We start from the raw sequence: 27,552 nt of genomic DNA, 5'->3' as shown, positions 1-27,552 counted from the left end.
ATGGGCATAGTTCCCAAGTGCCATTCTTAATTCCCTTAAAAAGGGGGAATGCACACTCTATACTCCTGACTGCCATTTGCCCAACGGCGACCATGCACCAGCTACTCTTGCTTCATCAGCAGGGATGCTTTGGTCATTGCTCCTCTCACTAAATGGAATCACAGTCCACTGCCTCCTTAAAGGCACCATACCCTCATTAAAGAAAAATAACTGTCGGAGAGTCTTATGAATATAACTGGTTCTAGATTTTGAAGGAACTTTGAGGAAGAACTGTGCTGGATGCACTCTGACACCTCATGATACCACATTTGCTTACTGTAAAGCGATGAAATCTGAAAAGTAGAAACATACAAGTTTACAAAAGGTAACAAATGAACAATGAAACAAAAACTATGGTTTATTTAATTAAATGTTTTCTCTCTGGTCCCCACTCAGAAAAAGTGGTTGGAGCAGAGGAATATGAACCAGAAGAATGGATTCTAGACCCAACTCTGCCACTGATATGACCTTCTGCTAGTCCAGCGGTAGTCAATAGGGGACCACAAGCCAAATCCAGACTGCTAGATGCTTTTGAACAGACCCCCAAAATCTTATTTACTTATTTTTTATTATTTTCTCTGGAGTTTGGAACTTGCAAGGAATTAGTTAGTTAATGTCTGTAGAGTACTCTATAAATGCAAGTATCACTGAAGGTGGGATGCTAAGGAAACCTCATACCCTTTAAATTCCAACACACCCCTCTATTTTAGGACTTTACCTACCTACCAACTGAATCAGTTTTGCAACATATGCCTCTCAGAACTTACCATCTCCACCCAGGACACTCCACTGCAAACACATTGCTTTCCCAGTGTCCACCCTACACTGCATGAGCAGCATGTGATGCATTGCCACAGCCTCTGCCTTACTAGCAGCTTTGAAGTGTAAAATGGTCAGGATCATGTGAAGGGTGATTACGACTCAACGGGCCTCCTTGTTGAAGTGGAAATTTCTGATTGCCTGGCTTATCCCCGGCTGGCTGCCCATTAACTCTGCATGTGTGCATGCCTCAGGCTGAGCCTGCTGTGTGCTCCTGGGCTGTCACAATTCTTTACGATAGCTGTCGGCCTTACGAGAAACGACATGTTTATCTTATTTGAGATAGTGAATTACACATGCCCTAGCATGGGCATCCGAGACAGATCTGCTGCATTTCATGCCTCCTTGTGTCAACCCCAGTCCACATCTCACAGACGCTCCGTGTTATTCTGGACTACAAGCGTCTCCTTCATATAGTCCCCTCTACAGTGGGCACAGAGACCCTGAAGATGGGCTTGCCATGAACCTCCTTCCCCCTCTACTCATGGATAGGTGAACTATTCCCTGAGGTGCCATCAAGCCTTCGTCATTTGGGCCCTGTTTGTCGCAGGTAATTGTGGGTTCCTGATAACCTGTGGGTTGCATAATGCTGCATCATCAATGGACGGACACAAATAAATTGATTGAGCTTGTATCACTTCCTCTTATGATCTGGTCAATGCTTCTAGCATAAGTAGCATCAGCCCTGCCCATTACTTGAATGGGAGCACTCTACTGAAAACACAGTATGCTGCAGTGATTCAGCAGGTGGCACTCTTCTCTCTGAATCGGTCTCTCCCTTCCACCCCCATGGCATAAGGTGGTGCTGTGCTGCATATGTGGGGTTAGAACTACATCCCAAGCCCCATAAGCAGACATCATAACTGATCAGATTGCTGAACAGGCTGAACCCACAAGAGCCAGAATGCTCCAGTAGACAGGCCACTGGCCGGGGAATCAGAACGCCCGAGTTCTATTCCTGATTCGGCCACTGATGCTTTTAGTGACCCTGGGCAAGTCCCTTAGGGTACATCTACACAGCAATTAAACACCCACCGCTGGCCCAGGTCAGCAGACTAGGGCTAAAGGGCTGTTTAGGGGTGTAGAGGTTCGGGCTTAGGCTGGAGCTTAGGCTCTGGGACCTGTGAGTTCGAGTCAGCTAACCTGGGCCAGCCAGGCATCTTATTCCATTGTAGACATACCCTGAACCTCTGACTCGGCTTCCTTTTGCGACATGAAGACAATGGTACTTATGGTAGCCTCTTTTGTAAAGTGCTTTGAAATCCACATATGAAAATTAGGTAAGTACTAAGCATTGTATTTTGTGATGTTCTGTGATGTCAAGCACTGGAACATGGATAGAAACTTGCTTATTACTTAAGCTATTTGGGGGAAGATACATGGGCAAAGCAAGATGGAAAATGTGGGGTTTTGGGTGGAAGGAAGATTATAACATGGGCTGGTATATATTTTTCATTAAAATAAATTTCCACAACTTATCACTCCTCCATTTCATGATATAACAGGTCTGTATCTCATTGCCTGCCAAACTTTCCACTGAATTCCTCTTTTTGCCAAAGCAAATGGTTTAGACAGTTGTTTATTTTAAAAAGTTGTTTCAACAAGGAGATGGAAAACGGGACGGCAGCACACAGTCGCAGCTGTGCCCGTCAATGAAACATCAAGGGGCTGCAGAGACCCCACTGGAAGCGGGGGAAGAGGGGGCGAACCACAACATTGACAATTATCCTGGAGTCTCCAAGCATTATTGAGGGACTAGCAACGGGAAGAATGAATTGTACCACCTGCTCTGAGCAAAACTTAAAAGACTTCCCTAGTCAAGCAATACCAAAGTTGTTGCTACTAAGACTCCAATTCTGCAGCAAGGCAGTTCTACTAAATGCTACTCTGCTCTTTATGGGCCTGTCAGTGGAAAGACTCCTTGATCTCCACAGAGGTTGGATGGGACCCTATATTGCCTTGAAACCTATTGATCATAAAGGATATTTGAGCTAGTTCCATGGTAGCCAATAGCAACCCTGCTCATGCAATATAGACACCATGAGCATTTTTGACACATTAGATAACTTGTCCTGGGCCATCTGCATTTCTAATTTAGTGTAGGTTGAGGAGGTAATTTATTTACCAAATGGCTCTGTTTGAGATGGCAAGCTTTGGTATCTGTCCATGCCTCTTGGAATGTGCCCCAGCTTGACTCCCCCAATAGTCCATTAGTCTCAGCGGCTGACAGAAGGAACCAGTTCCAAAAGACCGAGGGAGGCCAACTTTTGTGTTTGAAATGGACATTCTGTCTTTGCTGCTTGGACTGCAGTATCCCTGCGTGCCTTGTAGCTCTCTGCCATTAATGGCTATTATCTTAGCTGGATTTTCACTTTCCTCTGCTGCTCTTCAGAACAGTGCTACTATGTTTGTCAAATTTACTGGCATCCAGCGGCTGTGCAGATTTTGACCTCCCATCTCAATGATGCTCAATATTGGTCCCCTGCTTGCACTATTGTTACATAGTCAAGTCATAAAAAAAGATGAGAATGGACAGGCTCCCACCTCCCTTTCATCTTAACCTTGCCAAGGTTATTTCTTTGTCTTCATTATGCCCCTGTACTAGGCAACAGTGGACAGAAGGATGCGTGGTGTTCATTTTATATCTATTCCAGCTTCTGCACTGTAGAGCCAGCTTGTGAATTCTAATCACTAGGATAATGATCATGTCTGAAATATACATAGCATCTTTCTTCCAGATGATCCAAAGTGTTTTACAAACAGATTATACAGTATACACACAGGGTGAAGTTCACCCATGTGCAGAGAACAGATACAATGCCTTTGCTTCACTTCAGTGTATTGTCAGTGCTTATGTGGGACTTTAGTGGTACACAGGCCTTATGGGGTAAATGTCACCCCTAGCAAGTAGAAAAATAAAATGTACACCATGGGAAGAACTAGTGAAAAAAATAATTGGTTTGGCTTCAGCGTTTGCACCGTTTTCCCCCAAAACCAAGGAGGACAGTTTTCTCAGGTGACACACACACTCATCCTGTTTTCCCTCTGAAGAAAGCAATGTTTCACATATGGATTAAACTTGTGAAAATTGGTGATAAATTTCAAGATGGAATTTCTCTCAATCCCTCCCCCGCCACACACACATGGGAAATGGCAGAAAATATAATCCCTTGATCAAAACTGTGAATTCTCCTAAAAAACCCCAATCCCTCACAGGTGTTACAGGGCATTGAAGGTGAAAAAGCCGTCAGCAGAACAGTGCCCAGCACTCTGAGTGAACCTATTGAGAGTTCGGGCCAATTTTTCAGCCTGATTTTAACTGAGCATGTGTTTTGCGCATGCACAGATGATGGTGGTTACAGCATTTCACTTGCAAAGATAGAGGCCAGCGTCTCAGAATCTGGCCCTTAAATTTAAAACATCACTTCTTCACTGGGGCAATTGGCATCAACTGGTCCAGTCGTTGTCGGTCTAAGCAAAGAAGCCAGAGACTGCATGGGCTGTGTGAGACTGAACTCCCCCCTCGACATTCGATGCGGTGGCTCTAAGGTAGGGTTGAGGTGCACTCGTGGGGCTGTGTGGAGGAAAGCTGCACTACCTGTGTTATACCTGCTCCATGGGTACATAGATTGCTCTGGTAGGGTCTCTTCTATGTTATAGGTAAAGTTTAAGGTGTTAGTTTGGCCTAGGGTCTGAGAGACTGCCTCTCCCTCCATGTCATACTGGGTTCAGGGAAGGTATTGAGCTGCAGCCCCATTAGTCTAAGAGAGTGAAGGCTGCAGGAAGGATGCTCTGCACGAAGGACTTTCAGCCTGGGAACTCGTTCCTTGCCCTTTGTCCTAAATAGCTTGAGTGTACTGCCCTCCAGGACAGGCTGTAAGGTCCTTTGTATCCCTTAGCAGCGAGGAAATGGGACGACTTGAGTAGGAGCTTTTACTACCGGATCATTGTTGGTTGACACTGTGCTGATTAATAGCTGAAAAGAGACTACTGGAGTTGTCTCTCTTATCAATGAATATTGGAGGAGCAGAGAGGAGCAAAGGGCTGTAGCGCTCTTTTGGAGTGGATTTCTTCTATAAATCTAAATAAATACAGAGCATATTTTGCCAGCACTAAAAACACCTAAAAATCACTTCTCAGGTTTGAAAAGATACTTTGTATTGTTTTAAATCCAAGCTCAGGAAAGATGGCTCTGCCTAACTCCTGGCAATCAATTAGCCAGTACTATATTTAGAACGCTATTCAATCCCAGCTGTTAAAACCAGGACTTCATTATTAAAATCAGTGAGCCAGACCATTTCTTCCAGGGCGCATTAGGATTTTTGTTTAAGTCCTTTCCCCCCACTCCCCATTTCATTTCTAGAAATCAAAAGGAACAGGATAGTGAGATCTCTGTGTATTGTGTCCTACTTTTGCTGGGCAGTTGTAGTAGCAGTTTCCATGGCAGGGACAGAGCTCACGATTCAGCAAACAGAGAGCCCATTGAGCATGGGAGCTGTTATGGGCTCTGGGAAGCACATCTGGTTTGTTGAGAATTTCCAGTTTTGAAAAAAGAGCAGGAGGAGAAGGGGGGAAAAAAGAAGCGAACATGAGAAATAGCACAGTACTGGTAAGGACAGAGAGTTCTCTTTCAGGAGTCCAAGGCAGCTCAATGCCAGTGGGAGAACCAAAGCTCTAGATTCAGCAGAAGCTGGAAAGGCATATGTTCAAGAATAGTAGGGGTGTGTTAGGAGAAGGTAATAGGGAATGGGGGAAGAGGTTTCCTAAGTATGTTATAGTCATTAAAATAAGACTTCTCTTGTTAAATGCTTTATGTTGGCAAATGTCAAAAAACGTGTGCAACAAGTTCCAGACATATTGGTCCGGCTGTGGGGAGACGCTCCAATTATCCTTAAAGCAACAGGATCCCCTTTTTCCTGCCCTGGCCTGATCAAGGAAATGTTGTATCCATGCCTCGGAGTGAATGATTTTATGTGTTTAACCCACGCTTGACCCCAAAAGAAACCGCCTTGTGCCAGTCAGTGCATGTCAACAGAATGTACCTCTTCTGTGCTACATCAGGTATCAGAGGGGGAGGACAAAGGACATTTGTATAATGATAGGTAAAATGGTTTGTATACTGTAGGAACCGACCCAAAACCTCACACTAAAAATTTATACTGAACCAGAGTCGTCTTGATGGTTGAAAGGTCTGCTTACCTCTTGCTCTCCCCCCAGCCACTCTTTTCTTCATTCTTTTGTGCCTCTGCAGTTTTTTGATCTCAGACAAGAATAAAAGCCAGAGGTCCAAAATACCCCCACAGACTGGGAGTTCTCTTCGGGAAGCCATACTACAACCGAAGTGGAGGGTCTGGAACATAAGCCACCCTTCCCTTGCTATCAGAGCCAAATGAGGACTTCTGTTCAATTTTTGCCGTACCAACCAACCAGCTCTTGTGATTTCAGTGGTGTATGCTGTGAGGCAAAAGCTGCAACTTTGAAAAACCAAGTCATCCCCATTGTGATGAAATGTTGTGTCAGAGTGATGGCACAGCATGGTGACAGGACACTGTATTGTCCTGATCCTCCTTCAGCATCAAGCTTGTCTTCTGAAAACCAGGAGGCCTGGCAACCCAATTACAGATATTTTATTCACAGTTTAGCTTGTCCCCTCACACCTCTCACTGCAAGCTACTGACACTAGCAATGGAAACGAACTGGTCCAAAGGAAATAATTTGTTCGCTTTGGACAGCCAACTGCTTTTAACATACCAGCCAACCAGGACAACTTTGCCATTACATGCTGTTTATTTTAGGACTTGTTCTCTCTTAAAGATTTTCATATCCTTATGAGCTTTTCATACATACTCTTTCCCATTCAACCAAAAGACAGAGGGATTAATGCCAGCTTCTAGTCATCAGCAAAGAGCTGGCACCTCTTCAGAGGTCTACACTTCCCTTACTAAATTTTTTCAAAGCAAGTGTGAGCTGATGACAACAACTGAATATTGATACATTTATGGTAGTTTTTAATGTGAAGGATCCCAATGTTTCTTGCAGATGTATATATCTCCCACCGTTACATCAGCAGAATTTAGCTAAGTTTTGCCAGGAGACCAAATCTAACCACCCTATTCTTGAAAAACATGCTGTGGGATCTTTAAGAACCAAGGACGAGTGCGCTTCTGATCTCTCATCCAAAAGACAGAACTCCCAATAACACAGTATTTCCTAACACCAGGTCACAAAACCCACCATTGCCATTCCTCCCCATACACACCACCCTCATCAATAAGCTCCAGAGAAGAAAAAGATTCAATGGGCAGAACCTAGGGATCTGGGTTGTATCCGTTCAGTGAATGGGACAGACAGACCAAAACCACCACCTTTAATCTGAAACTCTTTGAATATCAGGATGTTGCCTCCCGCCACACCCTGCCCTCATTAGTGTCCCAGCATCTTAAATCAGCTGCTTCCATTTTGGCTCCAGAGGCATGTTTCTGTTCTCCAGGAGATACTGACCAAAGATGGCCAAAATCTCTCAAGAGCTGCTTGCAAGGTTCAGACTCTGCCCCAGATTCATCCAGGAACCTGAGGACTAGCCTAGACTTAACCCATGCCTGAGTGCTACCATCATGGCCCGCCTGTAGGGAGTAGAGGACTTCAGTCCCCAGGGCTGCCATTCTGGTACGTTTCACTGGGAAAAAAATACATGATATGGGGGAAGGAAAGTAGCCGCCGTGTCTGCTGGTTAGGGGTCTCCCTCCCTCCTCGTACACAGAGACATATGGGGTACACAGTTTTTCCCTTGCTCTCACTAAGCACACTCATCGGGATCCTAAGGAAGCAGAAGAAATGAGCTTCCTAGCTGTCAGTCAGAATGATAGGTAAAATGGTTTGGATACTGTAGGAACTGACCCAAAACTGTAATGAGCCACAGAAGGTGGGTCTGAAAGCTGCAGGTTCCAGTCAAGCACTTTCAGGGGTTTTCCTACCTTGTCCCTAGCCTCGTTCAGAAGATCTTCTAGCTCCGAGAAGCTGAAACTGGCCACAGTGATGAAGTCACTCATGACAGGCACAAACCTGTCCCCTGCTTCCCGCATGCGTCTCTTCTGATAGTCCAGTTCCTGGAAGAGAAGAAGTCAGAAGCATTGATTGGCAGCCAGCAATGGCTCCTCAGTGAGAATAATGGGGCTGGGTAAGTCCAGTTGTTTCGGTTAACAGAGAGCACGGTCTCTCCCCCAATATACCCATCAGCAACTACAGCTCAGAACCACCCCCAGCCTCTGCTTTCACCTACTCAAAGGCAGAATCTCCATGAGATGGATGCAAATCTTACTTGTTGTCTCCTGGATCCTGCAATAGTAACAAAAGAGTTCCATACTATCCATCTAATTTCATAGAATCATAGAATATCAGGGTTGAAAGGGACCTCAGGAGGTCATCTAGTCCAACCCCCTGCTCAAAGCAGGACCAATCCCCAATCAAATCATCCCAGCCAGGGCTTTGTCAAGCCTGACCTTAAAAATACCTAAGGAAGGAGATTCCACCACCTCCCTAGGTAACGCATTTCAGTGTTTCACCACCCTCCTAGTGAAAAAGTTTTTCCTAATATCCAACCTAAACCTCCCCCACTGCAACTTGAGACCATTACTCCTTGTTCTGTCATCTGCTACCACTGAGAACAGTCTAGATCCATCCTCTTTGGAACCCCTTTTCAGGTAGTTGAAAGCAGCTATCAAATCCCCCCTCATTCTTCTCTTCCACAGACTAAACCATCCCAGTTCCCTCAACCTCTCCTCATAAGTCATGTGTTCCAGTCCCCTAATCATTTTTGTTCCCCTCTGCTGGACTCTAATTTTTCCACATCCTTCTTGTAGTGTGGGGCCCAAAACTGGACACAGTACTCCAGATGAGGCCTCACCAATGTCGAATAGAGGGGAACGATCACGTCCCTCGATCTGCTGGCAATGCCCCTACATATACATCCCAAAATGCCATTGGCCTTCTTGGCAACAAGGACACACTGTTGACTCATATCCAGCTTCTCGTCCACTGTAACCCCTAGGTCCTTTTCTGCAGAACTGCTGCCCAGCCATTCGGTCCCTAGTCTGTAGCGGTGCATAGGATTCTTCCGTCCCAAGTGCAGGACTCTGCACTTGTCCTTGTTGAACCTCATCAGATTTCTTTTGGCCCAATCCTCTAATTTGTCTAGGGCCCTCTGTATCATATCCCTACCCTCCAGCATTTCTACCTCTCCTCCCAGTTCAGTGTCATCTGCAAACTTGCTGAGGGTGCAATCCACACCATCTTCCAGATCATTTATGAAGATATTGAACAAAACCGGCCCCATGACCGACCCTTGGGGCACTCCACTTGATACCGGCTGCCAACTAGACATGGAGCCATTGATCACTACCCGTTGAGCCCGACAATCTAGCCAACTTTCTATCCACCTTATAGTCCATTCATCCAGCCCATACTTCTTTAACTTGCTGGCAAGAATACTGTGGGAGACAGTGTCAAAAGCTTTGCTAAAGTCAAGGAACAACACGTCCACCACTTTCCCCGCATCCACCGAGCCAGTTATCTCGTCATAGAAGGCAATTAGATTAGTCAGGCATGACTTGCCCTTGGTGAATCCATGCTGACTGTTCCTGATCACTTTCCTCTCCTCTAAGTGCTTCAGAATTGATTCCTTGAGGACCTGCTCCATGATTTTTCCGGGGACTGAGGTGAGGCTGACTGGCCTGTAGTTCCCAGGATCCTTTATTGTATTGCTAAGGCACCTTTAGTATCTAAGTGCCACATAGCTGAGACACTACGGTTTTTCTTATACTTAGAATGGGAAATAACTGGAACTCAGAGAACACTGTGTGGTAACTACAAGTAAATGCTGATTTATTTAATAGTGCAGTGGTATTGTGGATCGCAGGGAAAGCATTTCAGGAAGCTGTCCCCTGTTCTGGAGCTAGGCTGATGGCAGAAAGTATCTTTGAGAGAGCTGCTGAAGCACACTGGTTCTACAACAGCGAAGAAGGGCTGCATTGTCCCTAGTTCACAGGGGTATTTTGAGGCTTGCCAGCATTTGTCCCTAATTAATATTTGCAAAGTGCTTTAAGATCTTTGTATTAAAGACGTTGTAGAAGAGCAAAGCCTGGTTAGTGTTCAAACACGGAGTTGTCTGGCCATGTGGTAGAGTAAATACAGTCTTAGGTATTTGCCTTGGTCTTATTTTTAAAAGTTTTGCAAAACACAACCGAGGTGCCAGGATTTGGGCTTTTACTCTGGGATACTGCAGTATTTCTATCATCAGAAGTGAAGGATTTTGTTTAAAAAAATCTGCTTAAAAGAATGATAATCAGGGCAATTTGCTGGCCCACCGGTTAGAGCGCTAGCCTAGGGCTTGGCAAACCCTCATTTAAGTTGCTGCTCTGTCACAGACTTCCCATGTGACCTTGGGCAAGTCACTTAGCCTCTCCATGCCTTAGTTCCCCAGCTATAAAATGGGGATAATAGCACTTCCTTGCCTCCCAGGGGTGTTGAGAAGATAAATACATTAAAGATCATGAGCTGGTCAGACACTACAGTGATGGGGGCTATATATGTTTCAAGGATGGATAGATAAAGGATGTGATCAATCCAGCTATATCCTGTGTCACCAATAGCAAGGGAAGGGGAACTCAGCGGCAGAAGCAGGGAAACATTTCCCATATAGCTGGGGTTCTGGTTTCACCATCAGAAGAAAAACTTAATTATGGAGTATTTGATCAAAACGTACATGCTTAGACATGAAAGCTCTCCTTCCAATGGCTGAGCCACCACTTCAGCTGGATGGAACCAATCCCCCGGCTTCAGCACAAGAGTTTGCATACGCATACCACCTCCCTTAGGCACCTTTTCAGCACTATGGCTGCTTATTGATGGAGGCCCAGAAATGCCAATTGAAGTTTACAGATTTAATCTCCAATGTATCCTGCACGATAAGCAGTGGCTGGATGCATCTTCAGATGTGTAATTTCCAAAAGCTGGACAGAGCAATGAAGGGCTGTGTCCCGTTTTTAAAATCACACTGCAAACCTGGGGAAGCAAAGGGTTACAAGTACCTTTAAGAGCAGCTGACAGAGACTATTTTTAGTCTTCTATTCTTATGGGGCCTTGAAGAATCTTCTCAACCAGTGGAGCCAGGATTGTGGTGAGAACCCTTTGGAAGGTGATCAAAAGTTGCACCTTCTCCCCCACACCTGACAATGATCTTCTATTGTTGTTTTAGTGTTGCATTTTAAGTGCCAAAAAATGTGACAGGAGTGAGACTGGAATGTGTGGGCAGCCCAGACGGAAAAGCATCATGCAAGGGGTGGGGGTGGGGGGAGGAATAGTGACTGAATGGGAAGGGGATTTTGCCCCAGAAGTCCACATACGAGAAAGCAGAGGAGAAGTGGGTGGAAGGACAAGAGGGCAAACAACCCACAAATAGAAAACCAAACTAAGTAGGTGCCTGCATTTCAAGGAGGGAATTGCCTGAATCAGCCATAAGTGGGGCTCCCTTCAAACCATGAATACCATGTCAGTGTTCCTTTTATGGGTGCTTCTGACCTCCAAACACCCACCCATATCAGCAGCCTCTGTTACCAGTGCTTCCTCCTGACCCAATAATCCACACTGGGTCTGGAGCTCTTCATCCAGGAGGAACTGATGACGACTCCCTGAAGTTAGTAGGATGGCTCTGGGGACCAGTAATAGGACACAGAGTCCTCCTCCTCCTCCTCGGTCACCAGTTCAAATCCCACCCAGGTGAAAACGAGGATAAAAGTCATTACCCTCTGCAGGCTGTTTGATGACGTATAAGAAATGAGAGGTGGGTCTCATTCAAGTTCTTAACAGAGGTGTCCGAATCACAGGACATCACGCTTGCCACCAGTTGGCCCCTTGCTGCGTTGGCAATCTCAAGTCAGAGGCCAAAAAATGAATTGGCAATGGAGACGGAGCTCTGCTCTCATGACTAGAGAGGGAGGGTCTCGACAGGCTAGGGTGAAGGCACACTGGCAGGGTCGCGTGGGGGAAGCTTGCACTTTTCTGGCTGGTTATTGCACCAGTTGAGTGGCTACATTAGGTCTCCAGGATGCCAGTTGGCACCTTCCACTCGCATTACATTAACATATTTTAAAACAAAGCCAAGCGCCCTATCCTAAAGATAACAGGGCACCGAAAGGGTGGGAAGTTAGTGCCAACCAGCCTTACACTGATAACCAGGACTGAAAAGGTCACTGACAGCTAAACACAGCAAGGGTCTCATTGTGTTTCAAACATCTCAAATGCTGTCTTTTACCTCTATTTAATGCTATGATTGCCCTCATGTCCCACAGTCAGCAGAGGACACAGTCAGTGTAGGATTCATGGCTTGCAAATCCAGGGAGAAGGAAGGGGGAATATGTAGCCATGCAGCTGTTAGATGAACTTAGGCAAGAGAGGAAATAATAACAGTAAGACTTGGCACTTACACAGGCCTTTACATTTTCAAAGCTCTATGCAAACATTAGCTAGCTAACCCTCCGAACACCCTGTGGTAGGTAAGAATTATAATCCTCATTTCACAGATGGGAGGTAGAGAGGTTAAGTGACTTGTTGAAGGCCACACAGAAAGTCAGTGGCAGAGCCAAGATTAAAAAACAGGCGTCCCTGGCTCCAAGCCCTAAACTCAGTCCAACAGACCACACCACCTCACACTACACCATGCTGCCTCAGGATGACAGTATGTTTACCCTGCAATAGGGAGGTGTGTTTGCAGACATACCAGAGCTAGCTTTGATGAAACAAACTGGGTTCTATAGAAACTATTCTACAAACCTACAGAAATGAATAGAGAATGGGATCCTTCACACAGGTTTTCTGAACCGTCCTACAGAATTCTACAAGTTGAAATGAAAGGGATAGCCTTTCTCTCAGGTTTCTCCGTAAGGAATTTGAAGATGCTCATGTTAAATCACATTGATTTCCTTGCAAAGTGACCCTTGTGGATGGAGAGTTATTTGCAACTATGTAATTTGGTTTTACTGTTGAATTATTCCTTTATTTCTTTTTGCTGTATACTCTATCTGATCTCCAAATCCCAAGCTCCTTACCCTTCCCACCCACTTCCTTAATAAATATGTCACCTCAATGGATACCACTCGTTAGCTGCCTCCTGAATTCTGCTCATTCTGCATATGCCCTCATGATGGGTAGGTATTGTTTATTTTTCTGGAGATTTCTAGGTGGAGGAACCATGTGCTGACATAAAAAGCTGAACCCAGGGATCATTTACACCAATGCCTCCGCTTTAACCCCTATGATGTAATACCTTGGGTGGAAGGGTTGCTTCATTCAAATACAACACCTTGCATTAATCGGTTTTGTGAGAGTGCTCTGCAAAAGTTAACCAGCAGCTGAGGAAACAAAGGTAGCAGAAATCCAGCTTTGGGGACTTTCAGCAACAGTGGGAAGAAATGCCACTGCATGTTGTCTTACAGCTTCTTTGTGTAACATTTCATCCTGGTCATCTCTGTCTAGTCCATGCCTTTCTTCTACCAGCCAGAGAGCTGCTCGTGTTGCTGTCAGATGGGCCAGGTTATAATTGCCTAATGTCTAGTGTATTCCACACCTGTTTACTCCTGTCCCTGGGGGGCATGCAGGACACCTGCTAAGCAACTAGTGATTCCTCCGCACAAAGCAGAGAGAGGGTTATTTCATTTTTTGGTGTCTGTGCCATTTGTCAAACAGTCTGTCGCTCTGCGGACCAAGATCAAACAAGCCTTTTGTTAAGGCCAAAGTCTGCCAGGATCATCAGCTGGAGCTTTGCAGGACCAGCTTTTATTTATTTTTCCCGGCGAACGCATTGTGCTTAATGAGAAAAGAAAAGCCCCCTTCTTCTCTCGTAGAAAATATAGTGCCCCACATCCCAAGTGGGACATTTTTAGTGTGGAGATTTGGAAATCTTGACATACTTACAACCTCAACGGCTTTCAATCCAGTCTTTATGTTGTTAACTTCCTTCTCCAGCTCCATCAGACTGCAAGGGAGACACAGAGACGCAGCAGTTAAAACAAAAAGGGCAGTGTTACACAGGAATACAGGAACTGCTGTAGCAGAACAGACCACTGGTCCATCAAGTCTGGGATCCTGCCTCTGGCACCAGCCACGCCAGATGCTGGGGACTGGGGGAAAGGGTCTGTGCTCCCTTTTGTATGTGATGTAAAACCCAGGTCCTAACTGCTTGTGGTCAGATTAAAGATCCCATGATATTTATGGAGAGGAAAGAAAAGTTTAAACTCAGAACATCTGTCACGGTGCAAGATACCAAGCCTGTGAACTCAACCCACCTCTCTAGCATGGAGTGCTAGCCACAGGGCTGGTTTGTAATAATTGCCTGATTCACAGGCAGAGAACTCCGCTTCAGCACACACATCACAATGGTCTCAAATCAGTTTCACACACCATTTTCTCCCCCACTTAACTAAAGAATCCCATTAGGGACAAACTTATTACTAAACTACCCTTTTAAATCTATCTATCTATCTAAATAGTGTTGATGACTTTTTCATCACATAGTAGCCCATATAAGCTAACATTGTAGGTTAGCACAATTTTACCCTAATGATCACTAACAGACAAACTCCTTCTAAACTGTAATGTAATGGATATCTCCTTAGCATACAAAAGTCAGTACTTTTCATTACCACTAGGAGATGAAGTCTGTCACCTCTAGATCACTGGCTAGAAATTGGTTGCAGGTTACTAGTGAGTGAAAAATTGTTTCTCAAACTCTCAACCAATTCCTTAGTGAAGAAGTGTCCACATCTGAAAAAACAGTACTGGCACTAATTAACGTCTCTGTAAAGCTTGGAGCACAGAACTGCTCTCTTTATAATCTGCATTCATTTTTCCCTTGCTTTCACAGGCTTTAGAAGTACCAGACCAAGCCAGTGCTTCATACAAAGAACAATGTCTGGGAAAATACTGCACACAGGTATTCCGGAACAGTGCTTTGGAAAAACTCCAAAAGGGTTTTGAAGGTAGTTGAAACCTTTTTATTCACTTTCCACAGGGACTCTTATTTACAACAAAAACTTTAGTGAAAAGTGAAAGCATCCCAACCCCTTGTGCAAGTGTGCCTGTAAAAAGGTTTGCATGACCATCTTGAAAATGGCTTAAAAAGCCCAGGACTTATTTGCTGGGTTTTGTTTGTTTTTATGGTTTTTTAAACAACCTCCAACTATCCAGCATGGAGCAGAAACAATATTATATAAGGTAGGGTACCAATCACACAGCACAAGTACTGAATTACAAACAAATACTCTAGTTATGATGAATCATTCAGAAGTATCAAGCAGGACATGTTTGCATAAAACTCTCAATGATTTCACAAATGACTGAGAGGCAGATCCTCAGCTGGTGTAAGTCAGCATAGCTCCATGGCTGTGAATGGAACCAAGGCAATTAACACCAGCTGAGGAGCTAGTCCTTACTTGGGAACACAGCAGTAGAGCAAATCTATAAGCAACTAAATGCCTGATTGAAAGCCCACTGAAGTCAATGGAAATTTTCCTTTGACTTCAACGGACTTTGAATCAAGACCCAAGACTGACAGTAGCATTGGACTTACTTGACTTTCGCTGCTTCCGGAAGATGCTGCAGCTCAGACTGCATGTCTAAGATATCTGTGTACTTCTTCTCAAAGATCATAATTAAGTAGTGCAACAGTGTAATATTCCTAAAATAAAAAGGACACAGATGAGAAAGGAAAGATGGTGGGGGGAATGCCAGCCATTGCAAAGGGTTTGGTGATGGAATCTGGTATGTCAAATGAAGCGAACTTCACATAACCAATCAGCAACTCTGTTAATGAAATGAAAATATCACCGATTAAAAGAGACTATTCTCCCAAGAATCATTCCTTTCAAGAAACAAAGGGAGCTGGGACTTAGGGATGCCATAGGATCTGCAGAGGACATTCCAGATATGGAAACTCAGACTCATCCAGGCCAAAGGAAAAAATTATCTAGGCAGTAGCTACATAGGGGATGAGTAACCTCAGAATGTGTATACAGGAAGCACATAGCAGTAGTTAAAACAAAGTTCAGGTTTATTGGTTTAATGTCTTTAAGATAGGGGTTAATCCCATGTGACTTCTTACTGCAGTTACTCATTCTATGACAGCCTGAAACCATTCCCTCTTATACTGTTGTCTCATCAGATCCCAGCAAAGGGCGGTGAGGGGTACAGCCTAGTAAGTACCTGCAAGGGAGATAGCAAAGGAGAACGTAAAGTGCTGCAGGGTGTTATTGATTCAGTAGGTGGCACTCTTTCCCCTGAGTCAGTACAGAACCTATGCCCCAGAATGGTGACAGGGAAAGTGCTGTACTGTCGGTGGGACTGCGTTTTGGATGAGATGTAAAATTGTGGCCCTGGCTTCTTGTGGCTGCTAAAGATTCCATGTCTCTTTTTGCAAAAGAGAGGATATTAAGCAGTTTCAATTAGCTGTGGAACATTAAATACAGGAAGCGTTGCTGTATGCAGTTAAACAGCTGACGAGTTCCACCCAAGATGTGACTGAATTGCAGTGCTGTATTAATAGCTTCTAAAGTACTTCAGGTTCCTGCAGAGTGAAAGCACCATTGAAATGTAAAGGTAAAATGTAAAGACATCATTTGAAATTCTCTACAGTATGTCACCAGAGGAAGCAAGATACAGCATGGGAGCTTTCATTTCCTTGGGGACTTTCAAGCCTACCTGTCTATGCTGGATTTGGTGTCTGCAATTTTGTTCAGGCTGGAGACTTTGAAGCCATATGCATTTCCCCTTTGGCCCTTGTTCATGTAATTGCCAAAGGCCAGGACAACCTCCAAGAGCTGCTTCAAGCGCTTGCTGCGGGTGAGCTCTTTGGAGGCCAGAAGAATGGCTTGAAAAGAAGTAAAAGATGACCCAAGGTTACGTCACAGCAGCCTTTCTGGAGGCATTTATCCCCCGATTCTAAGCATTCCAGAGCACAGCCCCAGAGATCCCCAGTCTCAAAGCGTCCAATCCTGGGGCTGGTCACGGCCTTAACCGGGGCAATGTCATCTGAAAATGCTGACTGGAACATGCTCATGTGCTCACTGTAATGTCCAAGGAGGGGGGCTACAAGCAGTTTAAACACCTGAATGAATCCTATCTTCCCCTCCTCAAAAAGAATACATTTACAGAAAAGCACCAGGGACTGTGTGTATCTGCTGTTACAGCCACACCTGACAGGGAATTACAGGGGTTGGGGCTGTGAAGGAAGTCTGCCTTTAGAAAAATGGCACACAGCGTTGGTGGCTCTGTGGCATGGGGTAACTTACAGGGCATCAGTTAGGATACATTCTGCAGTAGCAACTTTATTGAACCTTCGCATGTAATGACAACGTTAGCTGGTGGTCTTGCCTTGTACCGACTGACTCTCTACTACACAGCATGTGGGTAAATCTCTCAGACGTTCCCTGCCCCTCACCAACTCCCTGCAGAGGTCTTTGCCGTACCTTCCACTTTAGGCTTGCATTCTGCCAGCCTCTCTGGGAACTTCTTCTTAAAGAATAACGCCTGCAGCCGCTGCTGGTAGTGATCGATCCTACATGAGGGAAGCAGAGGAACACCATGAAGCTTGGGCTACCTATGAAGGAAGCGTTCAGCAACACAGATTCAGCACAGGCACAGTTCATTTTATACAGAAAACTGATCCAGAGGTGGGATTACTGAAGCAGCCGACAGCATATAAAGGCCTATTGCTCCCAATGCCTGTCAGTCAGTGTCAGGTGCTATTACTCAGACTGAGGAGTGTAGCATAAGGACACAGGCTTTGTACTTTAACCATATCTCATGGGCAACTGGTAGGTTTCCAGTCTCTTTCAGAAAGATGCATTTTTATAGTGGACTCCAAATGGGATAAATGGAAAAAGGGTCCCACCCAGGAGAGGTGTCAGGTTGGGATAGAGAAAGGGACAGATCCCAATGTGGGGGGAGTGGGAAATGTGACAGACCTATGGAAAAATAATGTGTGATGAGTCCCAACCAGGAGATCCAGCTGTTGAAAGCCAGATATTAACATCTGTGTACGTGAACAGTGTTGGATGTTCTGGTCAACTCAGAGATTCCCCCTAAATGTCACCCAGAGAGAGTTCTTACCACCGAGAAATGCTTATATAATGACTTGAAATGTCTTCATGTTGTGGATGTCTGGGAGCCCCAGGGTGTAATTCAGTGCAGAATCTGGCCCACAATATCTTGATTAGTGGCAAAGAGTCCTGTGGCACCTTATAGACTAACAGACATATTGGAGCATAAGCTTTCGTGGGTGAATACCCACTTCGTCAGGTGCAACATGAAAGCTTGTCATAGAATCATAGAATATCAGGGTTGGAAGGGACCCCAGAAGGTCATCTAGTCCAACCCCCTGCTCGAAGCAGGACCAATTCCCAGTTAAATCATCCCAGCCAGGGCTTTGTCAAGCCTGACCTTAAAAACCTCTAAGGAAGGAGATTCTACCACCTCCCTAGGTAACGCATTCCAGTGTTTCACCACCCTCTTAGTGAAAAAGTTTTTCCTAATATCCAATCTAAACTTCCCCCATTGCAACTTGAGACCATTACTCCTCGTTCTGTCATCTGCTACCATTGAGAACAGTCTAGAGCCATCCTCTTTGGAACCCCCTTTCAGGTAGTTGAAAGCAGCTATCAAATCCCCCCTCATTCTTCTCTTCTGCAGACTAAACAATCCCAGCTCCCTCAGCCTCTCATAAGTCATGTGTTCCAGTCCCCTAATCATTTTTGTTGCCCTTCGCTGGACTCTCTCCAATTTATCCACATCCTTCTTGTAGTGTGGGGCCCAAAACTGGACACAGTACTCCAGGTGAGGCCTCACCAGTGTCGAATAGAGGGGAACGATCACGTCCCTCGATCTGCTCGCTATGCCCCTACTTATACATCCCAAAATGCCATTGGCCTTCCAATGGCTTATTGGCTTATGCTCCAACACGTCTGTTAGTTTATAAGGTGCCACAGGACTCTGCCGCTTTTGCAGATCCAGACTAACACGGCTACGCCTCTGATAAATATCTTGACTGTTTTCCATTCAATGACACATTATCCATTTTCTATCACAATTACAGCAGCTCCCAAGAAGCCCCCAGGGCATTTTCTCAGCATATGTCCCACAGACCTGCTCATTTCATAAAGGAATCGATCAGCCCGGGCCATGCGGTCAATTTCGTGTTTATGTTCCTCCAGCAGGTCGATATCGCTCTTCTCAGGAACAAACTTCAACAGCTAGAACCACAGAGACAAATCAAAAACAAGCATGAGGGATCCAGAGAGAGAGAGAGAGAGAGAGAGCGAGCGCGACCCCCACGGAGATGGAGTGCGAGACTGCGTGCAAGAGAGTGAGTGAATTGTTGTGCTACTGTGAGAAAGAGCAGCTCTGATTCCCCCAAATGACTGTAATGTCAGAGCAATGCAGCTGTGGCTACAAGAGTGAGCATGTTAAAACATCTGCTTGCTGTTCTGCCTTTATTCTCCCTCACTGACCTCATTAGATACTTTTTAGTTCCAGTGAGTCTTTCCCATTTGTAACTACTAAGCACCGAATTCTTTCTAGATTGACACTGGTGTAACTGACAGCAGAACTCCTGGCATTCCCACAGCAGATTTACACTGATGTAAATAAGAGTAGAATCTGCCCCTCAAGTGTAGATTATCTATCCCACTCACCCTACAGTACCACACAAAGCCCCAACTATCTCTCTCCTCTCCTGCCCTGTTCTGCAGAAACAATAAACAATATCTAAGCCACTGTATGTGTGCCCGACACAGGCTGCTATTCATGTGCTGACCTTAAAAGCTCATACTTTGACAGATTTTTGACATATCTGGTGGGAGTCGTGCTTCAATCTGGTTATAAATATTGTCATGCATACACCCCGGCCCACGTTCACGGGGAGCAAATTGCCTGCAAGAAACACCAAGCAGTTGATCTGCTTTTCATCATTGCTCTAATATTTTATCTAAAGAAACCAACAATCTGATATTGAGACACAGAGCAGCTGAATCTGACATCAGGGGAGCCAGGCACAGGCTTGTAAAATGGTCCATCTATTATGGAGGGGTCAGAATAATAATAATACATACTTTGCACTTTTTAATGCAAGGATCTCTAAGCACTGTCCAAATACGTGTACGCATCATTACCCCCATTTCACAGACGGGAACACTCCGGCAAAGAGTGAACCAACAGCAGAACTGATAATAGAACCAAGGTCTCCAGAGTCCCAGTTTGCTGCTCTAATCACTAAACCAGAAATGAAGGAAAGGAGAATAGTCAGCGGGGGGGGGGGGGGGGGGGGAGGAGGAGGAGGAGACAAGGGGTGAACAGGAGAGAGGAAGTAGAAATTAAGAGAAAGAAAAACTACTCCTAAAAAAAATCAACCACAATCTCTAGATCAGGAAATTATAACGTAATCGAAAAAACTTACTAAACCAAACTCTTCCAGGTGTGACTCCATCAAAATCAGTGGAGTTACACTAGGGAGGCATTTGGCACACTGGGCAAAATTCTCCTCTTTTACACAAGCACAGTTATGTCTCAGGGCCAAATTCAGATCTACTATAAGCGGAGGCATTCCCAGTGAAGTCGACTGAGCTGCATCCACTTATCCTAGGTCTTAAATGGACCCAATGAGCTGCTCCAAGAGGAGGAAACTGGCCCATTATCCTTAGACCAACCATTGTACAAAGTAATTGTGATTCTTCTCACCTGCTCCAGCATATCTTTGGCCAGGTCTTCTTGTTCATCCATCTTCAAGATCGCCCGTTTGATTTCATCATTGGACAGCTTCAACCTTTCAATAGTGTTAATACTGCCCCATTAGTAATTTGAGGAATACAAAAAGCCCCCCAAGAAAGCACAAGGCATAAAATGCCACACTGACAGCTTCCAACACAGGGCCTCCTATGAGACTCTCCCCCATCCTCCGCTTTGCTAGTCTAAAGAAGTCAGTCGCCTTCTTTAAGATGATCTAATCAATTCTGGTGTACAAAGACTTTCCAGATCATACTTTTTTCTCCTCTTCAGCTAATCAAAGCCACATCAAAAGCAGGAGGAGAACAACAATCAGCTCCTCATAGATCAGAATTCCTTTTATCTTCCCTCATCACAGACACCTTCCTTTTCAAATACTTTTACTGTTCACACCCTGAATCTACATACTATTGAATCCAACCATGAACTTAAACTTCACCTCTGGGAATATTAAAGCATCTCCAAGGCCATTGAGTAATGGTGCTGAATGGATCAGGGAATAGGTTTCCCTTCTTGATCAGGGAATAGGTTTGTTTGGGGCAAGTGTATTGGTTTTGCTTGAGAAATTCACCGTGCCAGCGTTCACAGCTGAAAAGGGAATTGACAGCATGAATTTAGGCACCCCTCAGCAGTGCTAGCCACTTCAAGATAGGAGCTCCTGTGCTAGATGGACAAGGTGGTAAAATTATCATCATCCTCCTCTCTCCAGCCTCTGCCCTCTTCTTTAGAGGTCTGCAGTTAATTAGGCAATCAGTTATAGCAAAACAAGCAGGGCTCAGTGAATTGATCAAAGGGTCTTTTCACCTCTAGGTCACCAGTTCAAATCCAATGCAGACCAGCAGCCATCAAAACTTGTTATCATCTAATGGCTGCCAGCGGCTTGTCTGAAATGGGCTTGGTGGTCCACAATCCAGTGGACCAATGACATCCTCATTGGTTGTTCCAAGATGGAACGGACCACAAAGGGAACTGCCATCTTACTCCCGAAGAAAATCTCTACATCGGGGTGAAGCCTACAGGCAAGGCAAGGCGGAGGGGTGAGAGGGGAAGAGGAGAAGCTTTTGTGCAGAAAGGACTTCAGTCTCCATGGACTTTCCCCAATCAATGCATTACTTAACATTTAGCAGGGGGGAAAAAAAAAAGCAAAAATAAATGAGTCATGGGGTTGATGAATGCAGCAGAATGTTTTTGTCTTCTGTGCTGAGAAACATCCTGGTAACATTTCATGCTGCTATTGCCATTTGGATGGGATCACATTTTTGGAACTATGCAAAAGCAAATGTAAATGTTTTATTTTTACAGACAGGAAATATTACTAAATCTGAGAAATTTAAATCATTTTAATGTTGCTGAATATAACAAACAGCTGGGAACTAAAATATGAATCAGCAGACATTCAAAAGCTTTTCAAAAATTATGCCTCCTAACTAGCTTCAGCTATGCTGTTCCCAACTATTCTTCCAGTTGGTTTTAGAAATGAAGCTATAGTAGAAATGATGCACAGGGCCAACTGCCAGCACAAAAAGGTAAGAAAACTAGATTTCCATACAAGGCATACAGTTGAGCCACAGTTGGAAGAGATGGGAGGATTAACAGGCTTGGAAATGAAAGTTTGGAAAAAACATTTTACTTCTAAGTTACCAGGTTGACTCAAGCTCAACTCAACACAGGGGGAACTGGGTGAAATTCTATGGCCTGCATTAAACTAGAGCTCAGACTAGACGATCTAATGGTCTGACCCCTTCTTCCCTCAAAATCTGTCTTAAAATCTGTGAGTTTATGAACTTGCTAGTGATCAAAAACCCATTAATCTGATGGCTGAAGAGCCGAATGTGAAATGATTTGGTGGGTCTCTGCCTACTTCCTAGCAGATTGTGGCTACATAAATGTTACGGTTATGTTTTTCTTGGGACTGCACCTTTATATTTCTAGGAGACTGCTCTCTGCAGGAGGTAGGTGCCATATTGAGAGGCAGAGATCCTGCAGACTGTTACAGAGGAGACCCGCACACCATGCTCTCACATGGAAACCTAACTTTGTCTTTACTCTGATTTTCACCTTGACCTCGAATAGAAAATTCAGGCCGAGAGGATATGGAAAAACATAGCATTCATTACCTAGACGATCCTCTCCAACTGGCATTAGTTTAAACAAGGGGCCAGAAACTGAACAGACAGGTTTGAGGTACATTGGCAAAGCTCATGTTGCTGCTGGTCACTCTAATCTGTTCTGTGACCTAACTGAAGACTTCAGTTTCCAACTCCATTGACCTAGCACCTTTCATCAGCACCAAAATCATTTCATGCATCTTTTGTTCAAAAACATTTGAGCGCCCCAAAACGACAGATAGCTACACAAACACTGATTTTTTGGATGTAGCTGGGCCCAACTACGAGCAGGAAAATATCTGGCTTGGTTGACCCAGTCCACATTAGAGAGTGCCATAAAGCTTGCCCAATCATCTGCAGGGAGGCAGTTGAGCTTGGTCACTTGCAAGCCTGTAATGGGGTCATGAAGACTGCAAGTAGGCATCCCAGACTATTACAGATCCTATTAAATCTGATAGAAGGGTCTCATCAAAATGCGGTTTATTTTTCTGTTAGGGCAGTAGCTGCTTGTAATTCTTGAAATGTCAGCAGCACAAACATGGATTCCCACAGTTAGAAGCCAGCTGAACAACTGGCCCAAAGGGTTGTTAATCAAATGATCCTCGTTATATTTTCAAAACTCCCCATCAGCCCTGCAGTAGATCTGAAAATCTCCAACAGTAATGTGAAGCAGATGTGTTACATTTAAACAGAAACAGGTGAACTGATTAAACAGGAACCTAAAGCAGATGCATAAAATCTTTCCATTCAAGACTGAATAGAGGTTTCCCTGGCATGTGGTAGAGACACCAAATTGAAGTGTAATTATGGCCCATAAAATGACACTGAAGAAATTACAGCTAGCATTGGAGAACTATTCTCCAACATCAGTGACTTTCTTACCAACTCTCAAGAGCCAAAGATTATTTATCCAACTGCCACAGTCCTCCAGACTCCAAATGGCATGTGTAATTCCAGCCACGTCCTCTCTGCTTCATATATCTTCACTGACAACAGAGATCTTGGCCTCAAACCCAGCTGGTGACATGTGACTTAAAAGGGAATGCAGCACCCTCTTCTTCAGCTACAATAGGCTTTGTCTGTAGTGAGGACAGTGCCCAAACCTGCATTCAATCCTGCCCCAACCTTAGTCAGATGGAAAAGGACCTAAAGAGCACTGGAGGGAATCCCACCCTCTTCTCTCCACACCCTAGCCCCCACCGCACGGTGGTGGAGCAAGGAGACCCAACTGCTTGTGGCTTCTTCTAGTGGTATTAAAGCTGAACAATTACCAAATAGCTTCCCTCCCTCCATCCCCCCTGGACAGATAAATAATCCCTATTGACTCAGCAGAGTAATTCATCACTAATCTCCCCAGGACACCTCGGCTGATTTAACGCCAGCTTCACTTGCAGACTTCAAGTGGCTTATTGTTTGGTCCTCTCAGAGAAAGATGTCTGCCTGACTCAGAACATGCCCGGGAGACATGCCATCGTTTTGCATCAATCTCCCTTACAGACATCCAGCACTTTCTCATTTTTCTTCCTTAAAGATATCCATTGATTCAAGCTGGTGTCACCCCTTCCCCCTCCGCTGCAAGACCAACACAGTATACCCGTCATTCATCAGCCAACTCGCTCCAGAAAGGAAAGAGCAACTCAGTTTACTGCTCCACTCCTGGGCAAGTACTGTTAGGTCTTGCTCATCTTTCACAGAAGTGCAGTCACCTCCTGCCAAGGTACCATGAAGTTATTCAAAGTACGTTAACTTTTCCTACCAAGAGGATGTCATTCCCACTCTTCCTCTCTCTTTGGGAAAAGAAATCTCTCATCTTTGACCAAGATAGTTTACCTTTTCAAAAAGGATTCTTGTGGTTCTTGTGACAGGAACTGGGATTGGCAGCCCTGGAGACCGACAACCTTTTTTCACTCATAGGAAAGGTATAGCAGCACTGAACTCCTCCTCCACACACACATTCTCACATGCCCCATTGAATCCTGACCTAGAGAGATGGCTGTAGGGTAAGAAGGAAGCTCATGCTCCATGGCCCATCTGATCCTGGCCTTTACTGAAACTACCAGCCAAGGCTGGCACATGGTATGTTTTTGGGATGTGGCTATTTGTCTTAAAGAAAATGGAATGACTCCCCCTCCCTCACAACAGCCACCAAACAGCCATTCGATAATAGTGCCTGCTATTCACTGCCAAACCAGGCTGGATTGAACTGGTGGCCACATCCCATGACTGATCCCCTGAGCTATCCCTATAATACATAGGAGTAAGCTAAATTGATACGCTAGTATAAGCCTGTGTATGAGTGTCCACATACATACAGCTGCACCGGTTTATCATCATATCTTTTGTTAGGCCAGTGCAACTTCTGGGTGCAGACTAATCTTCCCAGTTACATGGAGAGAAATTCCTAAATGCCTTCACTGCACTTTGCTTACAGAGAAGCGTCACTCCTCTATAACTGGGCTCCAACGAGCTATTTCCAGACAGAGGTTAATTACTTCCTTCCAGGAAGATGGTCACCCCACTGGTTCCCTACACAAGAAGGGACATGCTCACTACCCTGTGATGGGAGGGACAAGGAGAAAACTTTTGGCTCCCTTTCACACTCAGGCTGATCTCAAGTGGAGCATGCAGAGGGGCTGAGCTAGTCTTGCTACTACTTCTCCCAGCAGGGAGTGACAACATAACCTTCAAGAGCCACCTTCTCTCCCAGCTGCCAGCACAGCCTGCCGGAGGTGACGAGAGATGATACTATCACTGCTGGGTGATGCAGTTGCCATGGCAGAGGGGAGGGGCTAGGAGTGCTCTGGGGGCAGTGGTTCCATACCCAGTCCTCTTAATGTCTGGACTGAAGGGGTTGGAAGTGCTGAGAAGGCAGTACCATGTGGCAGACGGAAGTGATACCCAACCCTAGAGTATGTCTACAGTGCAATAGAAGATGCGCTGCATGGCCATAGGTGGGCTGGAACTGCTGACTTGGGCTTGCAGGGCACAGGCCGTGGCACTAAAATTTGCAGGGTAGATGTTTGGGTTGGGCTGGAACCTGGGCTCAGAGACCCACCTCCCCTCACAGGGTTTTTAGAGCCTGGCCTCCAGCCCAAGTCCAAACATCTGCAGTTCACCTAGTTACACCTGGGTGTCTCTATCTATGGCACTTCTGTCGCACTCATCATTGTTCCTGTTCTCTGGGGATGGGCACTGCTGACCAATTCCTGCGCAGGAACAACAGGCATGAATGGCCCATTTGCATGCAATAGTCCCTATGGAATAGTCTTTGCCAAGGCTTGAGCGAGGGCAGCTGACGAGTGGCACACAAGTACATGCTTTCAGTACAACGCTCCCTTATTGCGAATAACGTTTTTCATACTAACTGCCCATGTCCATACTGAGTCACAGAGATAAATAATATAAGACACCTGCCTGCACAGGACAAACACTGCACGAACTTGTGCAAGGACACCATATTAAAGCAGGGAATCTGACCGCTAGGAACAGACAGAGAGAAAAGGTATAGGCAAAAAAAGAGCAGAGAAATTTCCAGCTGAGAGCTGAAAAGAGGTGGAGAGTTGATGAGGTCCAGAGGGACAGTCAAGCAGTTCCAGGCCACAGAAGTCTGACCAGAGACTTCTGACCTGGTGGAAACTGGGGATATTGGGAATATCATGAGGGAGGCTGATTTCTGATGTGGCAGAAACTGGTGCATGTCAGAAACACCCTGGAAGAGGCTGTCTTTGGACCCGGTGGGAGCCGGGACACACCAGAGAGAGTTGGTCCTGTGACCTGGCTCAAACGGGACATACTGGAAGTACTATGCGAGAAACTGACCTTGTGAAACATTCAGAGCAGCATTTTGGATGCTTATCTGAGCCCTTTGCAGTTGGCTTATAGCTATCTGACAGGGACTAGGGCTCGGATCTAGACTCATCAGGCTCCACAACATGAGACTTGCACCCACTGCACTGGAAAAAACACCAACGTTTCAGTGATAGTAAATGGCCAGGAAAAAAAAGTTTTCACGAGGAAGAGGATGAGAAGGAAGGTGACACTGAAGGACATTTACCAACTAATTTCCATGTCAACAGAAATCAACTAGCATTCCAATTTTCGTCCCTTTTAATTTATCCCAGTTAATCCCTTCTGCCATAGTCTTGTTAAATATGAGAGAGAGAGAGAAGTGTGAGGGGGTGTGAGAGAGGTGGGTGTGCGTGTGAGAGGGGGCTGTGTGTGAGCGAGTGCTATTTCCCACTCCCGCTAGGGTTTGGCTCGTTGGGCCCTATGAAATATGAGCTCTGCCTGATCCTTTCTAACACAGTGTTAGTAAAACAAAATAATTCGAGTAGTGGAAAAAACCTCATACAGCTATTTTACTTTAAAGGACACGACAGTTTAGTGTAACCAAAGGGGGAATAAACTACAGGGATGTATGCACAGCTACAGGCAATTGGAAACAGCTGTTGGAAAGCACTGCAGCAACCTGAGAGTTGGAGCTGCAGCTTTGGATTTTAGGATTGCACCAATGCACTCTGTTTGCTGAGCATTTCTTTCTTTTTTTTTTTAAAACCAAAAACACTGATTGTGTGCGCCTGCGTGTGCATAAGATGCATTGCAAAGAGGGCAGGGAAAGCAACATGCTCATGAATGCCGATCCCCTTCCCTGATTGGAGAATTTCACTTTCAAAGGCTTGGTGGAGGCTGGGAAGGAAGGATAAAGAAGCCGGGGAAGGAAGGAAACAGCAAAGGCACGATAAAATCCCTTTTAATTATTGTC

The 27,552-nt window shown here is 45.1% G+C and overlaps 1 protein-coding gene across 2 annotated transcripts in view; it reads right to left on the bottom strand.

Annotated features, from left to right (window-relative positions):
• DAAM2 (dishevelled associated activator of morphogenesis 2) overlaps positions 1 to 27,552 on the bottom strand; it is a 245,128-nt gene that overhangs the window by 13,053 nt on the left and 204,523 nt on the right. For both annotated transcript variants that reach the window (XM_074949118.1, XM_074949117.1), the window contains exons 18-24: positions 20,638 to 20,722; positions 19,048 to 19,154; positions 17,373 to 17,461; positions 16,606 to 16,774; positions 15,479 to 15,586; positions 13,825 to 13,885; positions 7,833 to 7,964 (exon numbers count right to left, since the gene is read on the bottom strand). In XM_074949118.1, coding sequence (XP_074805219.1) covers positions 7,833 to 7,964; positions 13,825 to 13,885; positions 15,479 to 15,586; positions 16,606 to 16,774; positions 17,373 to 17,461; positions 19,048 to 19,154; positions 20,638 to 20,722 — 751 coding nt within the window. The remainder of the gene's footprint in view (positions 1 to 7,832; positions 7,965 to 13,824; positions 13,886 to 15,478; positions 15,587 to 16,605; positions 16,775 to 17,372; positions 17,462 to 19,047; positions 19,155 to 20,637; positions 20,723 to 27,552) is intronic.

The sequence above is a fragment of the Natator depressus genome, chromosome 3 (genome assembly GCF_965152275.1).
Source record: "Natator depressus isolate rNatDep1 chromosome 3, rNatDep2.hap1, whole genome shotgun sequence".
NCBI classification, from domain to species: domain Eukaryota; kingdom Metazoa; phylum Chordata; order Testudines; family Cheloniidae; genus Natator; species Natator depressus.
This window is presented reverse-complemented; position numbering and strand designations above follow the sequence as displayed.